The sequence below is a fragment of the Astatotilapia calliptera genome, chromosome 5 (genome assembly GCF_900246225.1).
Source record: "Astatotilapia calliptera chromosome 5, fAstCal1.2, whole genome shotgun sequence".
In the NCBI taxonomy this organism is placed as follows: Eukaryota; Metazoa; Chordata; class Actinopteri; order Cichliformes; family Cichlidae; genus Astatotilapia; species Astatotilapia calliptera.
Window position 1 is genome coordinate 22379964 of NC_039306.1, and position 21142 is coordinate 22401105.

At 42.8% G+C, this 21142-nt stretch overlaps 1 protein-coding gene across 2 annotated transcripts in view; it reads right to left on the minus strand.

The window, feature by feature from the left end:
- Positions 1 to 21142, minus strand: part of LOC113022588 (low-density lipoprotein receptor-related protein 1) — a 99622-nt gene that overhangs the window by 32723 nt on the left and 45757 nt on the right. For both annotated transcript variants that reach the window (XM_026168131.1, XM_026168130.1), the window contains exons 7-27: positions 17350 to 17512; positions 15610 to 15832; positions 13824 to 14013; positions 13597 to 13740; positions 12291 to 12527; positions 11795 to 11975; positions 10527 to 10749; positions 9017 to 9206; positions 8788 to 8913; positions 8055 to 8195; positions 7505 to 7630; positions 7306 to 7422; positions 7118 to 7198; positions 6034 to 6201; positions 4158 to 4340; positions 3844 to 4041; positions 3471 to 3716; positions 2316 to 2513; positions 1121 to 1325; positions 807 to 971; positions 475 to 719 (exon numbers count right to left, since the gene is read on the minus strand). In XM_026168131.1, coding sequence (XP_026023916.1) covers positions 475 to 719; positions 807 to 971; positions 1121 to 1325; positions 2316 to 2513; positions 3471 to 3716; positions 3844 to 4041; positions 4158 to 4340; positions 6034 to 6201; positions 7118 to 7198; positions 7306 to 7422; positions 7505 to 7630; positions 8055 to 8195; positions 8788 to 8913; positions 9017 to 9206; positions 10527 to 10749; positions 11795 to 11975; positions 12291 to 12527; positions 13597 to 13740; positions 13824 to 14013; positions 15610 to 15832; positions 17350 to 17512 — 3750 coding nt within the window. The remainder of the gene's footprint in view (positions 1 to 474; positions 720 to 806; positions 972 to 1120; positions 1326 to 2315; positions 2514 to 3470; positions 3717 to 3843; positions 4042 to 4157; positions 4341 to 6033; positions 6202 to 7117; positions 7199 to 7305; positions 7423 to 7504; positions 7631 to 8054; positions 8196 to 8787; positions 8914 to 9016; positions 9207 to 10526; positions 10750 to 11794; positions 11976 to 12290; positions 12528 to 13596; positions 13741 to 13823; positions 14014 to 15609; positions 15833 to 17349; positions 17513 to 21142) is intronic.

Sequence of the window (21142 nt, forward strand, 5' to 3'; positions counted from 1 at the left end):
CAATGAAATGTTTTAATGTGTGCTTAAAATCGAATGTAATTATACTTCCTAATGGTCAAGAAAATTCAGCATAGTGTAAAACTTCTTTTCCCCGTGAATTCTGCAAGCCACTTTGCAGCCCCCCTCCCAAAATCAGCTCCCCCCTTGCATGGTGTTCCTGTCTAATTACTGTTCTGACAGTTTTATCGATGCCTTCGTGTCTCGTCACATGCCTTAGGCTTTCATTATAAGCAGATGGAGGTCAGAGAGGTCTCAGAACGGCCAACTATAAATGACTGCAGATGGAAATACTGACTGTAGTGGTCTTGACTTACACAAACTTTCTTGTGGGGTGATTCAGTTTATGACTGTCAGTAACTCAAAATGTACAATTAACAACTTTGAAGGCAGAAACTTGTAGATAATTTCAGATTGTAATCTTTCCATATACTGATTGAATGGTGGTGCATACATGAGTGTGTGTCTGTTTCCTACCCTGTGGTTGTCTGGATGGATGGTACACTTGAAGGTCAAAGGGTTGCGTATTGGTTCTCTGCACCACTGTGACGTTGCTCCCGGTCCACTTGTTTGCCTTGGCCAGCGTGTTGGTCCTCCAGTCTGTCCAGTAAACTTCTCCACCGTACATGGTGACAGCAAACGGATGCGACAGATACTCGTGGCCCCTCAGAACCTCAATTAGTCCAGAACCATCATACTTGGCTGAATAGATGGCATCAGACCTGCATAAAGCACAAGTTTTAGCTATGTTTCGGAGTATTACTGAACATTTATGTGCAAATATTTTCATGTTTTTCCCTCTGTACAACCTGGCATCAATCCACAGGATGCGACGCTCTAAATAATCCACAGTGAGTCCATTTGGCCAGCCTCCATTGCCCGTTTCCTTATGGATAGTCTTCCTGCCTTCTCCACTCATGGATGCAGCTTCAATCCTTGGCAAACTGGCATCCCAGTCTGTCCAGAAGAGAATCCTAAAGAACCATAACACGAAATGAAACAGTCAGCAAGGTTTATAACTGAAAAAGCTCCGTAGTTACAGCCAAAACAATTAGAGCCATTGTAACGTGATGTTAACGTGTTCTCCTTGATATGAGGAGGAGGCGGAATAAACAGCTGTTACCCATCCCGGGGGTCAAGAGCAATAGCTCGGGGGTGCTCCACCTCCCCCGCCAGTAGCGTGGTCCTCATGGTTCCATCCAACTTGGCTACCTCTATCTGATCCAGGTTGCTTTCCACCCAGTAAATGTTTCCCGCTATCCAGTCGACTGCCAGACCCTCTGGTGTCGCCAGCCCGTACTGGATTACCACATCAAAGCTGGTTAAAGCTACAAGAAGAGAAAAAAAATCAGGGCATATGTTCAAACATCATATTTCATCTCACTACTCAATAAAATAAACACTCCTCTGGGGTGCTTACATTTTTTAAATTCACACAGTATCTCAACATGTAGCATTAAAGGCTGCAGAGGCTGGGATTTGCTGACGACTACATTTCTAATCTTAACTGCTAATCCAGTTTTAGTTTGACAAATTATGTAAATGCAATGGAGCTATTTGGATAAGAAGTTAACTCTGCGATTTTCTTTAATCAAATGGTAAATACAGTAGTATTGTTCAGCATGGGTGGTGATGCTACAATTGCAGAAAAGGTCTCAAATGTGTGGTGTCTTCCAGGAGCAAAGAGACACATTTTCCAGCCCCTTTCTAACCCTTTCATTTTCCGTTGGGCTCCTAATCAGGGTCTAATTACACGAGTCATTATCCTCTCTGCCACAATGAAAGCATACACATACTGCTGCATGTAGCCTATGGACTGTGTAAGTAAACATGACACACAACAAGCAAATAAACATACAGTAAGATGCACAATATAAGTGGAGACTTGTGCACATAATTTCCTCATTATTGCTGCTGCAGCCATGATGACGCCTTGCTTGCCTGATGCAGCAGGTCTTGATTGACCGGTCTGACCTTATGTGATGAAGTATCTGATGTTCTGTTACCCAGAAGCCACAGCTCCAGCAGCATAGCTGTACACACTCTACAGTCTATTCTGCTTTTAAGCACAGAAAAGGGGCCCTGCATTCCAATGTGTTCCTTTCAGCTCAATAAAATCCTAGAAAACCTAATCATTGCACTGCAATTGGAAGGCCAATTTCCAGATGTTTTCAGCTGCAAATAGAATTGTTTTTCACTGATGAAGATCGTGCATTCTGGCATGAAACTTAGCGGACCCTCGATTGTCAAAACAAACCAAAGAGGTGGTGCTTTTAGGTCTTTTAGGCATAAAACCCTGTTACAGTACAAGGCTTCACCTCCATTCTCAGACAGCTTCCCACGATAGATCTTATCCTCCACGACGTCAGTCCAATAGAGGGCACTCTGGTTGAGATGGAAGTCCAGGGCTATGGTGTTTCTGAGCCCAGGAACTAACACGCTGAACTCTCCCTTATTCAAATCAATGCGGCGGATCTCATGGCGGTTGGAGAAAATGATAAAGGGTTTGAAAGGATCTGTGGAAAGAGGAAAAAAAACAATATCCTAAAATATGGAGCTAACCAGATCATAAAGGGTTAAAACTTTTGCTTGGTCACCGTTGATTGATACTCAAAACGCTCCAAAATGGCTCTGCTGTGCAGCATGGAAAACCCTGCAGCCCTGTTCCTCTGCCGTGTGTGGCTTGACCAGCAAAGGAGGGGGTATGAAAGTGGCTCTAATCCCTGGTAATTAAAACTCAGTGTAAATAAGACAGGAGTTATCTGTACCTAACAGGCAGCCATACGGGCAGCAGGATGAATGACAGGGTGCTGGTGGCTAGTCTCTAAGACCTGGCAGTGAGAGGCAGCATCATAAATCTGTGTCCTCGTTGCTGCAGGGAGATAGCTACATTCTTTATGTGGATTACAAAATTCAAAGTTGATATAAAGTGATTAAGTATTTTCTGTCTTTCCCAAATTGCACTTTTAATGACTTTAATAATTTTTTTTAAAAACACATCAGCTCTTTAGTTTTTTCTTTGACATTTAATAATCACTTTTTCATAAACTAAAACTGGTAGTCAGAAAACACTAGCTAGGTTTTCTTCATGAATCTTTTTACATGTCATATACTCTCATTAAAACAATGTAATATGTTCCCCTTTCCTGTCTCCAGTGTACTGTCTATTGTCCAAAAAGAATACCATATTCTGGCGATATGCATCCTCTCCAACCACAGTTTCCTGCTTGGCTTGCCTCTCATTTCCTTCATCCCGAAACCAAACCACCCTTCGATTCTGCTGTTTTGGCAGTGATGAGGTATAGTAAGGGTCACTTCTTCTCCCCCTCCTGTGTAACTCAATTCTATACACACACACACACACACACACACGCACACACACACACACACACACACACACACACACACACACACACACACACACACCCCTGCTCACTTCCCTAAATCTGCCTTTTGTTTCCATGATCCCTTACCCGTGCTCTTGCAATTCTCCTTGTCAGGCTCCAGTTCCCAGCCGTCGTAGCACGAACATATGACACTGAACTTGTTCTGCTCGCAGCGTTGACTGCACTTCAGGTGTTTAGCGCAGAAGCTCTGGATCTGACAAGTCTTGTTGTCAGCCCCCAACTCCATGCCCAGAGGACAGGAACAAATGACCCCCTCTCCGGGAGCCACTGTGCAGTTATGGCTGCACTCGCCGTTGTCCAGCGAACACAAGTCTGTAGATAAAAGGAACAGATGTACTTAACCGTTGATTTATTTTAGCGATCATTTTAAATGCAGGCCTTCACTTGCTGCGTTGCGTTCCCTGCAATGAGACATAGCCTGGGTGGTGTTGTTCCTTACCACAGAGTTTCTCATCAGAACCATCTGGGCAGTCGTCAGCTCCGTCGCAAAGTTTCTCCGCGGGCAGGCAGATGGTGGAGTCGTTGGCACACACATGGTGAGAGAGCTTACACACCAGTGCCTCACAGTTGTCCTCATCTGAGTTGTCCTCACAATCGCTGTCGCCATCACAAACCCAGGCTTTGCTGATGCAGCGTGCTACAGACAGAAGGCAGGGTTATTTCACGAGCAACGTCCGTCAGAACGTTGCATAAAATGTCATTAGAAGCAGAATGAAATTAGTCGGTGCATTTTAAGAAGTGTGGATTCCTCACCGGAGTCCCTGCAGCCAAACTTGACAGCTGGATCACACATGTGCGTGACACCCTCACAGTTCTTCTCATCGCTCATGTCCATGCAGTCAGTGTCCCCATCACAGCGCCAGCGCAAGGGGATGCACAGGCCATCCATCCGACACTGAAACTCATCTGTATGACAACCTCCAGGCGGGCGAGTGGCTGAAAAAACACAAAACAAACCAAAAAACAAGACATCAAAAAGACATCACTCGAAAGTGACGCCGTTTTGCGACATCTCTCGCATTAGGACACGCAGCCTTGAGCAAAAACAATGTGCGACTTCAAAAGATTGAGAACTAAAACTAATGAGGTGCCCGTTAGAAATTAGCACGCAGAAGGACAGATTTGACAGAAAAGCTTTAAGCGTGAATTCAGAAGGTCACTGTTTTCTACACATCAGCAGGCAGTTCGTTACAGCAGCAAAATATATTTGATTTATTTCGCTGCTTTTAAGAGAAGTTACTTATAAGTATAAGTAGGTATATCTGAATTATTGGGTGTCAAAGGTTGTACCTAACAGACAGAGTGACTTACGGACACGAAACCCATTGAATCAACTAAACAAAAGAAAGAGATTAAATAAAGAAATTAATGCAGAACCATCCGTGCCACTAACAGCTACCTGTGCTTCATAAACACCAGCTTGAACATGAGCTTGAATGTTTAACATAAATTTGACTTCTGTAAACTCATTCAGTCTTGTTTGTTTCAACTAAGAAACACTGCAAAATATCCAAACTATACTATCAGCCAGGGATAGCAGGGATAGTTCAGTAGGTAGAGTGGTGGCCCAATGATCGGAAGGTCGGGGGTTCGACTCCACTGAACGGCTACCCTGAGGTACCCCTACGTCCCTACACACTGCTCCCCGGGCGCTGCACTGGTGGCTGCCCACTGCTTCACTGGGTGAATGGGTTAAATGCAGAGGAACTATTTCCCTATGGGGACTAACACGCACACTTTACACTTTACTTTAGCCAGTAGCCTTCGTAGGGGCTCTGTAGCGTAGTGGCTAACAAGCGAAACCTCCACGGTTTGGTCCCAGGAGGAGACTCAAATTCCTTTGGAAGGGCCATGCAGCGTAAAAACTCTGGCAAATCAAACATGTGGAGCTACCCGCTGTGACGACGCCTTGTCAATAAGGGAGCAGCCGAAAGTAGCTTCTATGGTAAGCCAGTGGCCCGTAACTTTTAGTGCACAATGTCTTTTTCCCCTTTCCTCACATTTATTGCCAGTACTCCTTCTTAGCCATTCTTCAACTAAAGCTTTTATTATTAAATATGAATACTAATTATATAGTATATAAATGCAAATTCTTTGTCAGGGGAAATCAATTATCATACATTTTTATGGGTACAACAGAGGTTGGTAATAGAATGCAGTCTGTTCCATCAGCTGCAGGTCCTTTTATTGTATTATTTTATTTCTGTATAGTACAATTGTCACGTTCGATAGCTACTTTTTAAATCATGTTTGTTTTTTGTTCCTTCCAAATGCAATACACCATAAAACTTCGCTAAGTACTGTGTCAGATTTCCCTGCCTGATATTTAAACGACTTCAAGTGTCTGAATAACATCACATAACATCCTTGGGAGTGCTGCGTGAACAGAAACATGAAGTTCAGAAAAGAGATGAAACAAACCTCTTCAAGTTGAAGTCAAGGCAAAACTTGTTCGCACAAGTGTAGCAAGGCTTTATCTAAACAGAAAACTTGACTCTTAACACACTGATTTTTTTTAAAGGATATTTTAACACACTGCTTTTTCTAGTTAAAGGTGCATTCGATTGGAAAGCAATATTCTGCAGCAGTGGAAAAGTTTCAAGAGACAATATGGAGGTTAGATACAGACCCTGATTGGTGCAGTTTGCATGGGTCTCGTCACTGTAGTCTCCGCAGTCATTGTCTCCGTCACAGGTCCAGTAATCTGGGATGCAGCGGCCGCTGTTACACTTGAACTGAGCGCTGGAGCAGGAGTGACTACAACCTGCCTCGTCACTGTTGTCCCCGCAGTCGTTATCTGGAAAACAAATGCAGTGAAGCAACGCTAACTTACTCACTTTGTGAGGCATGCAGTGCAGATGATAGATAGACAGGTGGATAGATAGATAGATATCATCTTTTCTCAATTACGACAGAGAAAATTTAAAAAAAACTTAACACAAATTAAATTGAACATCAAAGATGAGAGTCAAAGTAATCACAGAAACTGCATAGATCAGACCATGCACCATGAGAGAATGTACCCAGCGCTGATACATTGAGCTTGGAAGCAGAGCATTCTGAGCACTTTTGAGACAACCTAATACATAATGTTCAGTATTTGTTAAACAATTTGACTATGAAGTCATCTGGAAAATAGCATTTATTCTTTAGTTAAGGTTTCCAGTAATTCCTCAAAAAGTACACTTTGATTATTTAATGTATTTGTTTTAATGAATAGTTTACTTGGTGTCAAATTTGTGCACAATGGACTAATCAATGCTAGCAGTTTTGGTCTCAGCTTGTGGCCATGTTTAATGAGCAGAAAAGCAGCCCTAACTGTTTCTAATCCTGCCTGGTCAGTCCTAAAGCGAGGCTAGCATCAAGGCTTTTGTGGTGCATGTTGATCTATGCACTAACCGGTCAGGTTTGGACAATTCAACTCATCAGAGCCGTCCTCACAATCCTTTTCTGAAAGACAGAACCAATGGAAGACAGCAGATTGGGCTAACAGCACAACACGTGACAACAAAACCAATTGCACACACACACACACACATGCACACACAGACACGCACATGCAAACGCAAAAGATGATGAAAAGAAGAGCGTATGCCAAAATGAGGCTGGTGGCCAAACATGCACAGATAACTGGGACAAAGACAAACAACGAGTTGCTACTGTACGTCGACATAAAAGACACGCAGACGAGATAATAAAGAAGAGAAACTGACCATTATCACAGCGCCAGTTAATGTTGATGCAGCGCCCATTGTTGCAGGTAAACTGAGTGAGGGGGAAACAGGTGGGGTAGGCTGTGGACAGAGGAAGACTTTTAGATATAAAGCGCTAGCTCACGTGGCGCTCATATGGCAAAACAATTTGTACAACGAGCTGTCGGGTGGAAATTAAGTTGACTAACCGCAGGAAGCAGGCTCATCTGATCGATCACCACAGTCGTCGTCCAGGTCACATGTCCAGGAGATGGGGATGCAGCGCCCGCTAGCACACGAGTACTGATTGGGCGGGCAGGTTCGGGCTAAAACACAAAATAGCAGAGTTCACGTCATAAATAGAAAAAAACCTCCGAAACGACCCAAAATAAATGAGTCTTTGTCTACCTGAACAGGTGGTGTTGGACTCATCCTCGTCATTCCCGCAGTCATTATCCCCGTCACACAGCCAGCGCAGAGGGATGCAGCGGTTGTTCTTGCACTTAAATCTGTCTGCGGAGCAAGTGTGCTGGTCTGGAGAGGGGGAAAAAAAGGGCGCACTGAAGGGCGAGGGAGAAACAGGAATACAAGAAGCCGTGTGTGGAGATGGGGAACGGAAAGGTGAGAGAGTTCGGAGATGTGAGGTGAAAACGAATACAAGAGAGGGTAGATATTCCAGCTGGTTTGGACGGGGTGTTGTTTTGTCTGGAAGGGAAACCTGTCTGCACTTTTGACCACAGGCAGAAAGACAGACGGAGAGACAGACAGAGAGCATTTCCCGAGCCGCAGAAATCGTGTACCCGCATATACACGGGCATTCACACACACACAAACTCTCGCCCACTCAATTCAAAATCTCTCATTTCATTCTGGCTCCACTACAAATTCAGGACACCATCTGACTCAGTAGCAAAAGGAGGGGCAGCTGTTTTGTTTGCGTGTACGGGCAGTAACTCACAACACAGTTCAAGAGCCTCATCGCTGTTGTCCAGACAGTCGTTGTCTCCGTCGCACTTCCAGCGCTCTTGGATACAACGGTTGTTCTTACAGGCAAACTCTCCAGGCTGGCACTGAGGAGGAGGTACATAAGAGGGGTTTGCTGTAGAAGAGAAGAAGGAGGTTAAAGACAATGTGGGGGTAAAAACAAAACATAAAAACAAAGGTCCTGAGGGACATAAAAGTAGCAGGAGTTTGCAACGAATTCTGAAAATATTCCACAGAAGGGAAAAATGCGTGGTTTTGTGAAAAAGCACAATTACATGAACATTCATGAAATCCATCAGTCAAAACCCACCCATAGCAGGCTGAGGCTGAGCTGACTGGTGCTTGCATAACAATCAAGAAAACCAGAAGGGAACCACTTGTACAAAGACTGTAATCTCTGGTTTTTTTGCAAAACAACAAGAACACCTTGAAGACAACGCTTCACAAAGGCAGCGTTTTTTGCACAGTTTGCACTGGATTGCATTACAGTATGTAGATGTTGCTTGCTCTTGTAGCCTGCTCTTGTGTGTCTGCATTTGTTCAAACATTTTAGGACTAACAGTTTTAGAAAACATACAGTCAGACTGCTTGACTCATCTTGTCTGACATACAAGAAGCTTAACCTTGTGGGTAATGGAGCAAAACTGGTGCCATTAGAAACACCCTGCAGACGCACACAAGCACGTACAATGAGTTCATGCACAAACCTCTGCAGCTGGTGTTGTCAGTTTTGTCTAGTACTTGGTCTTCTGCACAGGCACACTGCCTCCCTCCTGGTATGGCCAGACAGAGACTGTTGCAGCCTCCATTGTTTACGCGACATGCATTAGAACCTGTAGATGAATGGGCACTTATGAGATGCTGTCTCTGTGGACAATAATACTTTTTAAGTTAGCATGCTTGGATGGATGTTATGTATAACGCTTTTCCCAGTACCTTGCTGCTGCTGAGCATCGTACATTCGAATTTCAAAGATGGGAGGTCGCTCGTTGCGCAGTAGAGTGGCAGTGCCTGTGGTGGTGTCCAACTTGTAAATGCTACCACTGCGGTACTCGTTCCAGAACAAAAAGTGTTTATAGTGGCACAGACCAAAGGCGTGGTTCAGCTCCTGACCTTCATACACCGTCTGGTGATGTGAGAAGAGAGGCAAGACTGTAAAGCATGTTTTTATAATGAACCGCTACTGCATATATATGGTCAGTTAGGTAACAGATGGGGTTGTTGGTCAGTTTCAGCTGGTTTGGTGTTAATGAAATTAATAACAGTTACAGTAGAGGAAAAGAAGGTTTGCTGTGTCTCCCAGGACAGTCTCAAGAACATGGAGGAGATTCCAAGAGACAGGCAGTTACTCTAGGAGAGCTGGATAGGGCCGTAGAAAGCCTTTAACCCATCAGCTGGACCGGTGTCAATAGGATGAGCACTGCCAGAACTACGATATGACCTCCAGCAGGCCACTGGTCTAAATGTTAGCATGTCTAACCATCACAGACAATGAGAGACAGACTCATAGTGGGCCGTATGGAGCCTGATTAGCATTTGCCCTATAATTCCAGAATTGGCAGGTCCACAACTGCCACCCTGTGCTTTTCATAGATGACGGCAGGTTCACCTTCTGCACAGTTGACGACATGACCTGTTTGATAATGGCTCAGTGATGGTATAGGGTGGCACCCTGACTGCAGTTAGGCATCAGGATGAAATCCTTGGACCCACTGTCAGGCCCTACACTGGTGCAGTGGGTCCTGGGTTCCTTCTGGTGCTTGAAAATGCCCGCGTTCATGTGACAAGAGTTGACTGGCCCCCACATTCACCTCTCCTAAAATCAGTCGAACACTCTTGGGACATTATGTTTCAGTCCACCCAACGGCATCAGTATAGATATCCAGCATGATTTTTTTCCCTTTAATTTTTTTGAGCAGTGTAGTTCAAACCTTGCTCATGGTGATGATAAAGTATGATGCAATGACTGGTGTTTTTTACTAGTTATTACATGGGTTAAGTAACATAAGTGTCTAGGCAATAGCAATATAAAAATGCACATTAAACATTGACTGGCACTTGTTTCACTAATGTGTGTGTGTGTGTGTGTGTGTGTGTGTGTGTGTGTGTGTGTGTGTGTGTGTGTGTGTGTGTGTGTGTGTGTGTGTGTGTGTGTGTGCATAATATTTAGATTCCATTCCAGTTTCTGCATTATAAAAACAGCACCAATAGCACCACAGCTCAGTGAAATCAAAATATCAGTTCAGACACAAGGAGAAACCAGTGTTAACAAAACTCAAGGCCACATTGTTTGTACTACACAGTGATAGACCACCCACATTATTCCACTGCTTTAAAGCGCATTCCTTATTAGTGCACTGACACCCGTTTTTAACTCCTGTCTGAAGTTACCAGACTCCAGTAAAACAGTTTTAACCTTCAATTCTTAAACCATTTTAATTCTGACCTTGCGTCCGGAACTGTTAAGGTAGACCATCTCTATGCGGTCGTAGTAGGCATCCACCCAGTAGAGGATTCCCTGGGGGATGTCCAGGCTCAGGCCGTTGGGCCACAGCACTGTTTTACTGGTCAGAAACACATTTCTGTTTGAGCCATCCATCCACGCCCGCTCGATCTTTCCACGCTTGCTTTCCTTAGGATCCTCTTCCCAATCTGTCCAATACATCCACCTGAGGAATAACAAGGGAACTGTTATGGGTACAAGTGATAGCAAGACAGGAAAAGATAAATATTATTGGTGCATCGTAAAGAATCACTTAGGATTAACAAAAGCAGTGACATTTTATCTAGCTGCCCTAAAGCACCCAATACTCATCAAACCAACCAGTGGGGAATGCTCAGCAGTGTGTCTCAGCTGATATGCCCACAGGCATGCCGGTGTTTGTCATCAGGTACTCTAGGTCCTGTCAACCACTGATGTCTACACTATTGTGCGACATTAGAAACGTCCCTTCTTGCCATAATATGACCGACATTAACAGTGGCATTCTATAGTTCCCTTGCCTTTTCCTCTTTCTAGTGGTTTCTGCTAGTTTCTCCTCCTCCTTGCTGAGCCTGATTGATTACAGGCATTAGTAGAAGTGAGTGCCTTTCCCCAGGGAAGTGTGTGGACACACATCACCCTGTCACTAGCAATCCAATGTGTGTGCGTGTCTTTGCGTGGGTTTATGAGCATGTATTTCTCAGGAAAGAGCACAGGAGGTCTTATCAATAAGACACATCCATGTACACCATTATAAAGAATTATTTGAAAGAGCAATATGGCTGCATGCAAATGAAATGGAGCTAATGAAACTAATATACAAAATGCTCCATCTGTTTTAGTAAATAAGGTGTGATAGGTGTAATCAGAAAGGACTCGCCAATTCGAGGGGAAAATGGTCAGCAGCACTGGGTGAAAAATGATCAAAGGGCTTCGGCTGGATGATACAAAGATACTGCTTACAAGGAAAAGCAACAGATAAAGATAAAAGCAAACAAAGAGAGCAGACAGAAATGTTGCTTTGGTTTTACTGACAGGGGAGCAGCAGGGTGGGTATTTTTTTACTTGAGTCATCAGACAGACAACCAGATGTAACGATCACCTATTATTATTATTATTATCTCTTATCTGCTTTCACTTGTACCTTATTACCATCATTTCCTCTACTGCTCTTTACTGATATCTGTTCTCTCTGCACTCTATTCCTCCCTTCATCTCTTTATCCTTATTACCCATGAAGCGGATCCACTACAATGGCACGAGGGTGAGTCATTTTCCCTTCAATCAGTGTTTTCCGGGTGCGTGAAGCCTTTTCCAGTCGAGCCACACTGATAGTTTTCTTGGGCCCGTCATCTGTCCAGTACAAGTTGTCAGCCATCCAGTCCACAGCTATACCCTCCACCGTGTGGATCGCTTAGACAAACACAAACAGTGGCTGTGAAGTTTTTCTACACAGCATAAAGCATATCACATGCTTTATAAGTAAGGTACTGAAAGAGGCTGTAGTTGCTACTTGTTATAAACTGGACTGAATAGAAGAGTCATATTGTAAAGCACTTTTTTATCTCAAATAATTTTAAGCCAGATCAACAAAAACAGTCTTTTACAATATGGCTACAAATTTTATTTTAAGAAATGCGTTTTTGAGATTATTATGGAAAATCATCGAACTAGCTCATAATCTTGGCATGTCGTTTTGGTCTCTCCAATCAGCTGCTGTTGCCGTACCTTCCTTCAGAATGGTATCCCTCTCCGTTCCATCAATCTTCTGGCGCCCAATCATGTAGCTGGTGGCGTCAGCAAAGTAAATGAACTCGGTCTCGGCGTGAAAATCCAGCGCTCTCGGGTTCATTAGATTCTCGATCGGGATCATGTACTCATCTGGCACCTTAGCATTCATGTCCATGCCTCTGATGACCCCCGGGCGACCTTTACCATAGACCAGGAAGAGCTCGTGCTCTGGTTCTGTGGCAAAACAAGGGAATAAAGGTAAAACACTTCAACTTAGACCATCATTTACTGTTCTTTACTTTATTTTTTTTAAAGGAATCAAAATTAGAGGCCAACTCATATGCTGACACAGTTATTTCTGAATAATTTATATGGATTATTAATGTTAAAAAAAATGCAAGTTCAACAAAAGCCCAAAAATGAAAATTAAGTGATTTTTAATGAGACAGCGAAAGAAGAGGATGGGTGCCCTTTGGGTCAATCAATATTGCCATTTTCAAGGACGTTCTTTTCTCAGTAGGCAGATCAATATAAAGCTGTTATTGGTGGATAGTAAAACACTTCTCAGAATAAGCTGAATCACACTGACAGCTTTGTGGAGCGGCCAGCAAAGAGCCAGCAATGCTGTTAAAATACATAAAACAAATGCTGGAGCTCAGTGCCGGCGTTACTTTCAGAAAACTCAACTCTGCAAATAACTTGAGAACAGAAAGACTGCATATGCAGGACAGCAGAAGAGATCGTTTCATACATCGATAAATGACTTGTACAACTTGGTTCGCAGATCATTTGATATAGAGTCACTGAGGTAGAGGGAGAGAGTTGTGCTTAAACTCAAACAGTGAGATAGCAGGATTAAATCTACAGGAGAATGAACACAGACAGACAGCAACTGCTCGAGACATCTGTTAATCTGGTGACTTCAAACTGAATCTACATGGATCCGAGCCAAGGCAACAGTTGAGACCAAAATACACTTAAAGCAGCTCTTCTCATAGAAAGGCCTTTATAATACCTTCTCATAGGGCACATGTAGAAAGTCTAAAAAGACCGTCCAAATTCTTAAAAAAATGGCATTTCTACATGTAACAATCTTATGCACGACACAATTCAACAAACTTGTTTCTTTCTTAGTAAAATTTCAAATTACTTGAGCTATGCCCCCCATACACCCACTGGGAAATTCAGGAGCCCACCCTCGTCTGGGAATACTGCTACAGTGAATGTTTGACACGCAGATAACTTTTGATGGATGTGTTGATTTACAATCGCTGGAGCTCAGTCACCGTTCATTCCCACTCACTTTTGCAAGATTTGCCATCGCTACCCAAGCTAAATCCAGAGCGACAGCGGCAAGTCCGCGTCTTTTGGCCATTCCCCAACAGACAGATGTCGGAGCAACCTCCAGCCTTCCCAAACTGGTCCTCCTCGCATGCGTGGCTGCGCACTAGAAACCAAGAAAGAGGGAAAAAATGAGTCTCATAATAAAATATCCACCTAGGAATGATGTATATGTGCGGGCATGTCTACCTGGGGGCTGCCGTCTCTGGTGGTAGACGTGCAGAGCTCCTCCCTTGTCCACCCTGGTCACCACCTGGTAGTCTGTGCTGTTGAAGCGGTTCACCCTGATCACACTGGTCTTGGGCTGCATGTTAGCGTTGTCTGAGTTGGTGGCGTAGAGATAGTTTTCAAATACAGTCAGCCCATACAGATGCTCAATCTAAAAACAACACAAATCAGAGGGAGAGGAAAGCACAAAAAACGCTTTATTTTTTTCAGTATTTCATGTGTTTCGTCTCTTGTTGTTAAACTTACATGTACAAATACTCATACAAAATAAGTTTTCCATAAACAAAGTCTCTCTGACTAACAGTCTTTACAAAAAAATAAACCTACAAGCGCTTTATTAGTCTGCAGAGACTGTAAAAAATCATCTAAGCCCTCGTGACGTCTACGCAGAAACACTTTAGTCTTGCCTTTGTGTGTAACCTCATAAAAAGGGGTTTAACTTTCATAAATTTGAACAAATAAATGCAATCCAAGAGCTGTTTTTTTAGTAGTGCACTCCCCTGCATCGCCAATATACAACAATGGATCTGTCACTCCTTGCTTTGTGACATTTTCCTTGAGCGAGTCTTTTATTTTCTCTGTATGGGGACAATTTGGTAGCTATTATTTTCCTCATTCCATGGCAACTTACCACCAAAACAAAACAGTTCTCTCCTCTTTGTGATCTTCTTGGTGACATTTCCGATGGTTAGATTTTTAAAAAACTCTTTTACCATTAAACAAATGCTGTGTTGCTATGTCACCTTTAGTTTAATAAACCATGCGCACATGTGTAGAACAGTGGTCAAGCTGTTTGAGGTGCCCCAATATACAATTTTAAAAAGCCACTTGTCCAAAAAGTAGAATTTCCCGTGGTCAGCATGGTGCAAAGTGTGACCGAGACCGAAAATAGTCCAGAGCTCTCAAACATGATGATTGCTCACACAGCACTTGCCTTTAGCTGACAAAGTCAGCAGGAAATACAAAAACACCGGAACAACACGAAATCTGACATGGAACTGAGGCCTGTCATTGTGGATATCGCTGATAAACACAGACTACCTTAAAGATTACATTTACATACTGCTTCCTATCATAATCTGGATTCAGGCAACAATTAACAATAGTGCATTAGGTCACCTTAGCTTCCACATGTAGACAACACAAACCAGACTGACGGATTGTGTTGGCCAGAGTGTGTGATCTGAACGTTACTTTTTACGCAGCTTGCACCTTTAAGAGAGTGTGTGCTAAGTCTCAGCAAACACATACACCGACTTGGTAAAACAGCCCTGACTCAGCACCATCCATAACCACGGTTCTTTTTATCCTGTAAGTGAAGGATGTGCATGTACTAATGGTCTATCACAGGTGCGCACACACACATATATTACAAGAGGTGGCGGTTTATGTGCGTGTGTGTGTGTGTGTGTGTGTGCATGTCTGTGCCCTTAGGTTCAGTGAGTAAATGAAAGCTGTTACTTCCCCCACAGATCACAGTAAAAGCCATGGTAACAGGTTTAAGAGCCAATGTGCTTCAACAGCGCAGCAACATCAACAGCCTCAATATTGGACACGATTAATCAGCTTATTTAATGAAAAGCCAAATGTCCACCATCTTCTCCCTGCTAATCACTCACTGGCTAAAAACGCATTAAAGGCGCACACTGGGGTAACGTATCGTGTATAGAGCTCCAGAGCATGTTAGACGGCGTTATGGGGAATTTCTTACAGCTAAAGAGAGATAATAATGAGATTATTTTCTTACCAGCAGTCCCTGAATGATGGTGTGCCGGTTCTTGCCTTCATAGTCCACCACCTCAATATAGTCTAGATAGGCATCAGCCCAGTACACCAGCCTGCTGACAAGGTCCAGCGTGATGCCGTGGGGGAAGACGATCTTACTGTCCACCAACTTGGTGCGGTTCTGGCCATCCATGTCACAGCGCTCCACCTTGGGGATCTGTCCGTAGTCTGTGAAGAACACCTTCCTATAGAAAGAAGTGAGAAGAAACGGACTGATAGCAGGGGTGTTTTCATGATTTTTCTAAATGGAGTACAAGGGGGGCACAGGGGGCACCAAAGATGCAAATTGGTCTGCAAAGCACAGTTTTCAAGGCTATATGCAGCCCTGTGTCATATTGCCGATTTAATATGCAAACATAATCTTGTAATAGATACTTTTTAAAATAGAAAAAGTATTCTGACTTTTTCAGTAACTAAAAATTATAGCCTATTATAACCTTTATTTATACAGGTAATCCCACACAGACTAGATGTCTCATTTACAAGCAAGACGTCACCTGTAAATGAACTACAAGTACATAAAGCCTGAGAAAGTAGTTGAGTAAATGTACTCGGTTACATTCCTACTGGTCCTATCTGTGCTCTCACCTATTACTGTTGGGTACTGTAAGATTAACAGCACTCTAGTCCAGTGGCTTTTTGGGTGGGAGTAGGGTGGGGGGTGCCAGGGAGACCAAACATATTTCAGGAGGTGTCGGGAGCACCTTATAGCCCGCTCCCAGAGATGCTGCTGATTGACAGACTTTAACTTCTGGTTGGAAAAAATACTGAAAACTTTATTTTGGGCTTTTTGATGGATATTTGAGATCTGATAACATTTTTTCCTTCCAAAACCAGTTTGTTAGACCATAAGTTTTCATTGTTGCCAGAGCAGAAATATAAAAAAATAAAATAAAATAACTTGTTTATGACATCAAATCATCAAATCCTGCTCACAGTCTCTGTAAACGTGTTAACAAACAGCGTCTACTGTGAAAAACATGTGTTACACAAGCGAGCTGTGAGTCCTTCTCTAAAGTAGACCTCTCAAAATCCTTTCATAACAGAGAAACGGAGCAACTGCTAATGAGTAGATGAAGGCAGGAAAAATAGAACGATGTTATTTATTTATTTATAAAATTTTGTCTTTTACTTGTATGTCACTCAAAGTAAATCAGCCTGCAGATTAAAAGCACAACTAAGACTTTTTTTGCTGTGCCAGTGTTTGTTATTGCTGTTTTCTCCCTCTAATGACACTGCCGATTACCAAAAGAAAAGCCAGCTCCAGCAGCTCTACCTGTTCCTGAACGAACCAATTACAGCAGAGAAAGCCGTGTGGGAGGAAAACTACAAGCAAATACGTGCACGCGAACGCACATTCTTGCATTCGCGCAGTTTTCTCCGAAGAACGATCTCTCAGAATCACGACCACGCGCCGCAGAGACAGACGCACTTTCAGGAATTCAGCTGGAAAGTTTGGTCATAAACAAAAGAGCCGAAAACAAAAACATGCTTTTCCTCTCAAAACCTTATACAGTCAGCATACCGCCAACATCTGCGCTCAATTACTCCAGCTTCCAAACATCCAATTTATCCTGTTTTTTTCCCTCTATTTCCACATATTTTAAAGTTGAATAACAGCGATGGATGACACAACGCAGTTGCTGGACAAAGTTTGTGTGATGTCCTTCCCTCCGTACTTTAAGAAAGTGACCACACTCACCCCATGGTGGGGTCCAGAGCGATGCCTTTGGGGTTGTACAGCTCCTGATCCAGGAGGGTAACACATGTCTGCCCATTCTTGTCACACACGAAGATCCTGTCATCCACGTCGTCCACAAAGTAGAAGTTTCCGGTCAGCCAGTCAATGGCCATCTGCTCCACATCTGGATAGAAAAGTTGGAAGTGGGGTGGGGGAGAAGATGGGACACAGAGGGAGCAAGGTGAAGCAAAAACTGTACTTGTAATGATTCAGTGACTAGTATGGAACTCGTGGCGTGCGATGATGTTGTTTTTATTTCTAGGAGATGGGTAAGAGGTTTGGCTCGTCTGCAGCAGTGTGCTGCAGACACTCTCTCTCATGCACACATTCGCACACAGTCCAGGACGTCAGGTTCGCATTCGGATCGCTTTCCCTGACTGACAAACAAGACGACAGCTAACGCCAATTAGCCAGAGTCTAAGTACTGTGTCTGTCACTTAAAATCACTTCAGCAAAATATGAGAGAGCCTGTTTGTTGCTTCGGGTTATGTGATGTTGCCATAGTGGTACCTCAGAGCTGACGGCTCTGTGTGGTTTTTCACTGGGTTTATTTTCCCCAGGCTCCACTCCCCACATACGGGACAAAAATCAAACACGTACAGCGCACAGCACAGCACCACACGCAAAGTTTATGGAACATTTAAAGCCTACCGAAGCTCAAATTCAGACCGACATAAAGACTGTAACGTCCCTTCCCCTATCAAAACTGTGCCGAATGCGGTGAAGAGGGGAGGGGTCTGAGGAAGGAGAAAATAGAGTAAAAAGAAACGTTACATTAACAGACCCCCTTCTTCATCAAACAGCAGCACGGCCGCAATGAGTCAGAGCCAACAATCAAAGACAGAAAGCTTTTGTTGAAGATGAATGGAGATGGGAGGATATTAAAGGCCTGGAATTATCACTACCTGTTACTCTCACTGTTACCAATTTAAGTACAGTGCATTGGTGAAGCACAAGGGCAAGAGAATTACGCATAAGTTCTTTATATTTTGCATTTTTATACGTACTCTTAATGCTGAAATGGATATATTTTTCAAATACCTTCATTTATCTGGCAGGTTGGAAAAAAGCTCAAAGCTCAGACCAGAAATAATTAAGTAAGGAATAATCCAATAATATATTTTATATATTGCAGACTATACTCCTTTTCATATGAGTGCTGTAACTTTTTTACTGTTAATTCTATACTTTTAACAAAGTATACATCATATAAAGTTGTAAAACATGATTAGTCTCTTTCCTTTTGAACTGCTGGTAAATGAATAAAGTCGATTTCCAATACTGTTTTAAAAGATGTGGCTTAACAAATACTTTTTCCTCACAGTAAAGTGCTTCTCATCACCATGTGTGTTTAATTTTTCTGGTGTTTATATTTGATTCATGCCAAGTTTACAGCAAGCTCTTAAGTCATACTCAAAGTAAGGCAGGTATGTGTGCGTGTGTGTGTCTGTGTGTTGACATTTGGACATTCGGAGGAAGCTGTAGCCAGAACCTCAGTCCTGCATCGGAACTCCCTGGTCATTACTGCAAACATCTTGCAGGAAATGACATCACCAGTGCCAGATGGCATTACACAGTTCTAAAATATTCTCACATTACATTTCTTTGCTTTGTCTGATTTTCACCTTTATTACATAGGGGTTTTATTGGTTACATACCTGTTTGGATTAAATTAAGCCTTAAAGTTAAGCATTATTAGACGTGGGGATGCTTTATGACAGGTGGGCGTCGACACAGGCTGAACTTGCCCCTAAATGACTGCTAGGCTGCTTACTCAAGTCACTGAACTGGACTTCTCTGTTTGTGCTGGTGTCTTTATGCAATTACCTGACAAATGATAAGGCTTGCTGTGTGGGTAATTGTACTAACAGCCAATCTGCAAAGTCTGTGCTTCATTTTTGTTGAGGGAAATTACAGTATTTTATTTGGATGTTACGCAGCACTAATTAGCAGTTATCTGTGTTTGCGGAAGCAGTTTAGTAACTGAGTTTGTTGGCGTTAGTCAAGTGAATTTTATCTGTATAACGCAAAAGGTTCAAAAGTCTTCACAGACATAAAAATATATTAAAGACAGCAAAAAAGAAAAAATTGTAACAATGACACAAACAAGCAGCCAAAATAAAATCTAGTTGATCCATCTACTGTTTGCCAAAGCTTAATTAGAAATGCTCTCAGTGGAAGGATGGCTGTGAAAAGGCCATTCCTAAGGAAAGGAAAATGAGCAAAAAGGCTGAAAAGTTGTCCAAATTGCACAAAAAACTGGGCTGAAAAATCAACGGCAACAGTTCTTATGGAGTGATGAATCTATATTTAAAGATGGGTTCAGCAGAGAGGTGCAACACTGAGTGTCTAAAGCCATCTGTAAAACATTTTGCAGGCTCTGTCATGGTTTAGGTCTGGATTTCAACCTGTGGTGTTAGGAATCTTGTCAAAATCAATGGAATTGTCAATGTGGAAAAAGGAAAACATCCGATTAGCAAGAAATGATTCCAAACACAATAGATCACTATCAGCCACGGGTCATAGGCCTCCCCAGGGCTCAGACCTCAATATCAAAGCAATGTGGGATCATCTTGATAGAGAACAGAACAGAAAAGGCAGCCGGCATCCAAAGAAGAGCTTTGAATGTCCTTTAAGAAACCTGGAGAACTATTCCTAAAAAATACTTAAAGAAATTGCAATCTCTCAGGTCCTGTGTCAGGTGTCTGTTTCCTAATGACTAAGTTACTCCTCATATTATGTAGATAGTTTTTCTTAAGCCCCTACACTTTTCTTTTTTTGTCCTCTACTTGTCCACTTTCCTCAGATCCTTTTTTAGGACATACTGGACTGCATGTCGAAATGTGCCAAGTCTTCTACAAATTTGGGAATCTACTTGTTGGTGCAGAAATACTAGTTTGTGATTCTCTGTCAAAGACATCTTGAAAGCCTGGAGACCTATTGCTCATCACTTTCAAAAATCTGAAAGTCAGGCTCCATGGAGGCCAAATATTATGCAGTCTGTGCAGGGGGAACATATGACAGAAGACTGACTATGAAATCAGCCATCTTCATGCAACCGACCAACATAAATTTATTTTTCTTTGCTCTTAGTCTCTTGAGATGCCACAGAAACAAGCTGTGAACATAACCCTTTGCTACTTTTTTACCTTTACTTATGCAAAACAGCTGAATACTTCTTCCAACACCAGCAAACGTACCTGTAAATATTCATTTTGGCATGGCAGATACAAACTATGCATATACTAGGGAGAAAGTAAGAGAAATCCTGGTGAGGCAGGCTTCACATATCACAAAGCCTGTATTTTCACAGCTGCTTTGGCTCAGCTCTCCACAGAACTATCCTAACACACTCTACGCAAACACTTCGTATGTAGGGCTAAAGTCATACTGTAGGGGTCCTTGGCCACGCAGCGCTCGGAGGTTTGGGTGGTGGTGTAACATGGCAGTATGTTTACCAGAGTGATCAGGTCCCCGTGCTGACTTTAGGGGAAACCTGAGGATCAATTTTTTTCAACCAGGAAAGAAACGTTTGGGTTCGGGAAATGATGGAGCAGATTCCTTAGTATAAGAATGCAGTAAAAGTGCCCATAGTGAAAATTCACCAGCAATGAACCAATAAATCTGTTTAAACTCTTGTTTAAAAAAAACATAACTCACATTTTTTGTGAAGAGCTTAAAAAAACAAAAGGAAGGCAAACGGACCACCTTCAAATATTTTGAGCCTGAACAAAAGTGGAAAAGGGATAAAAGA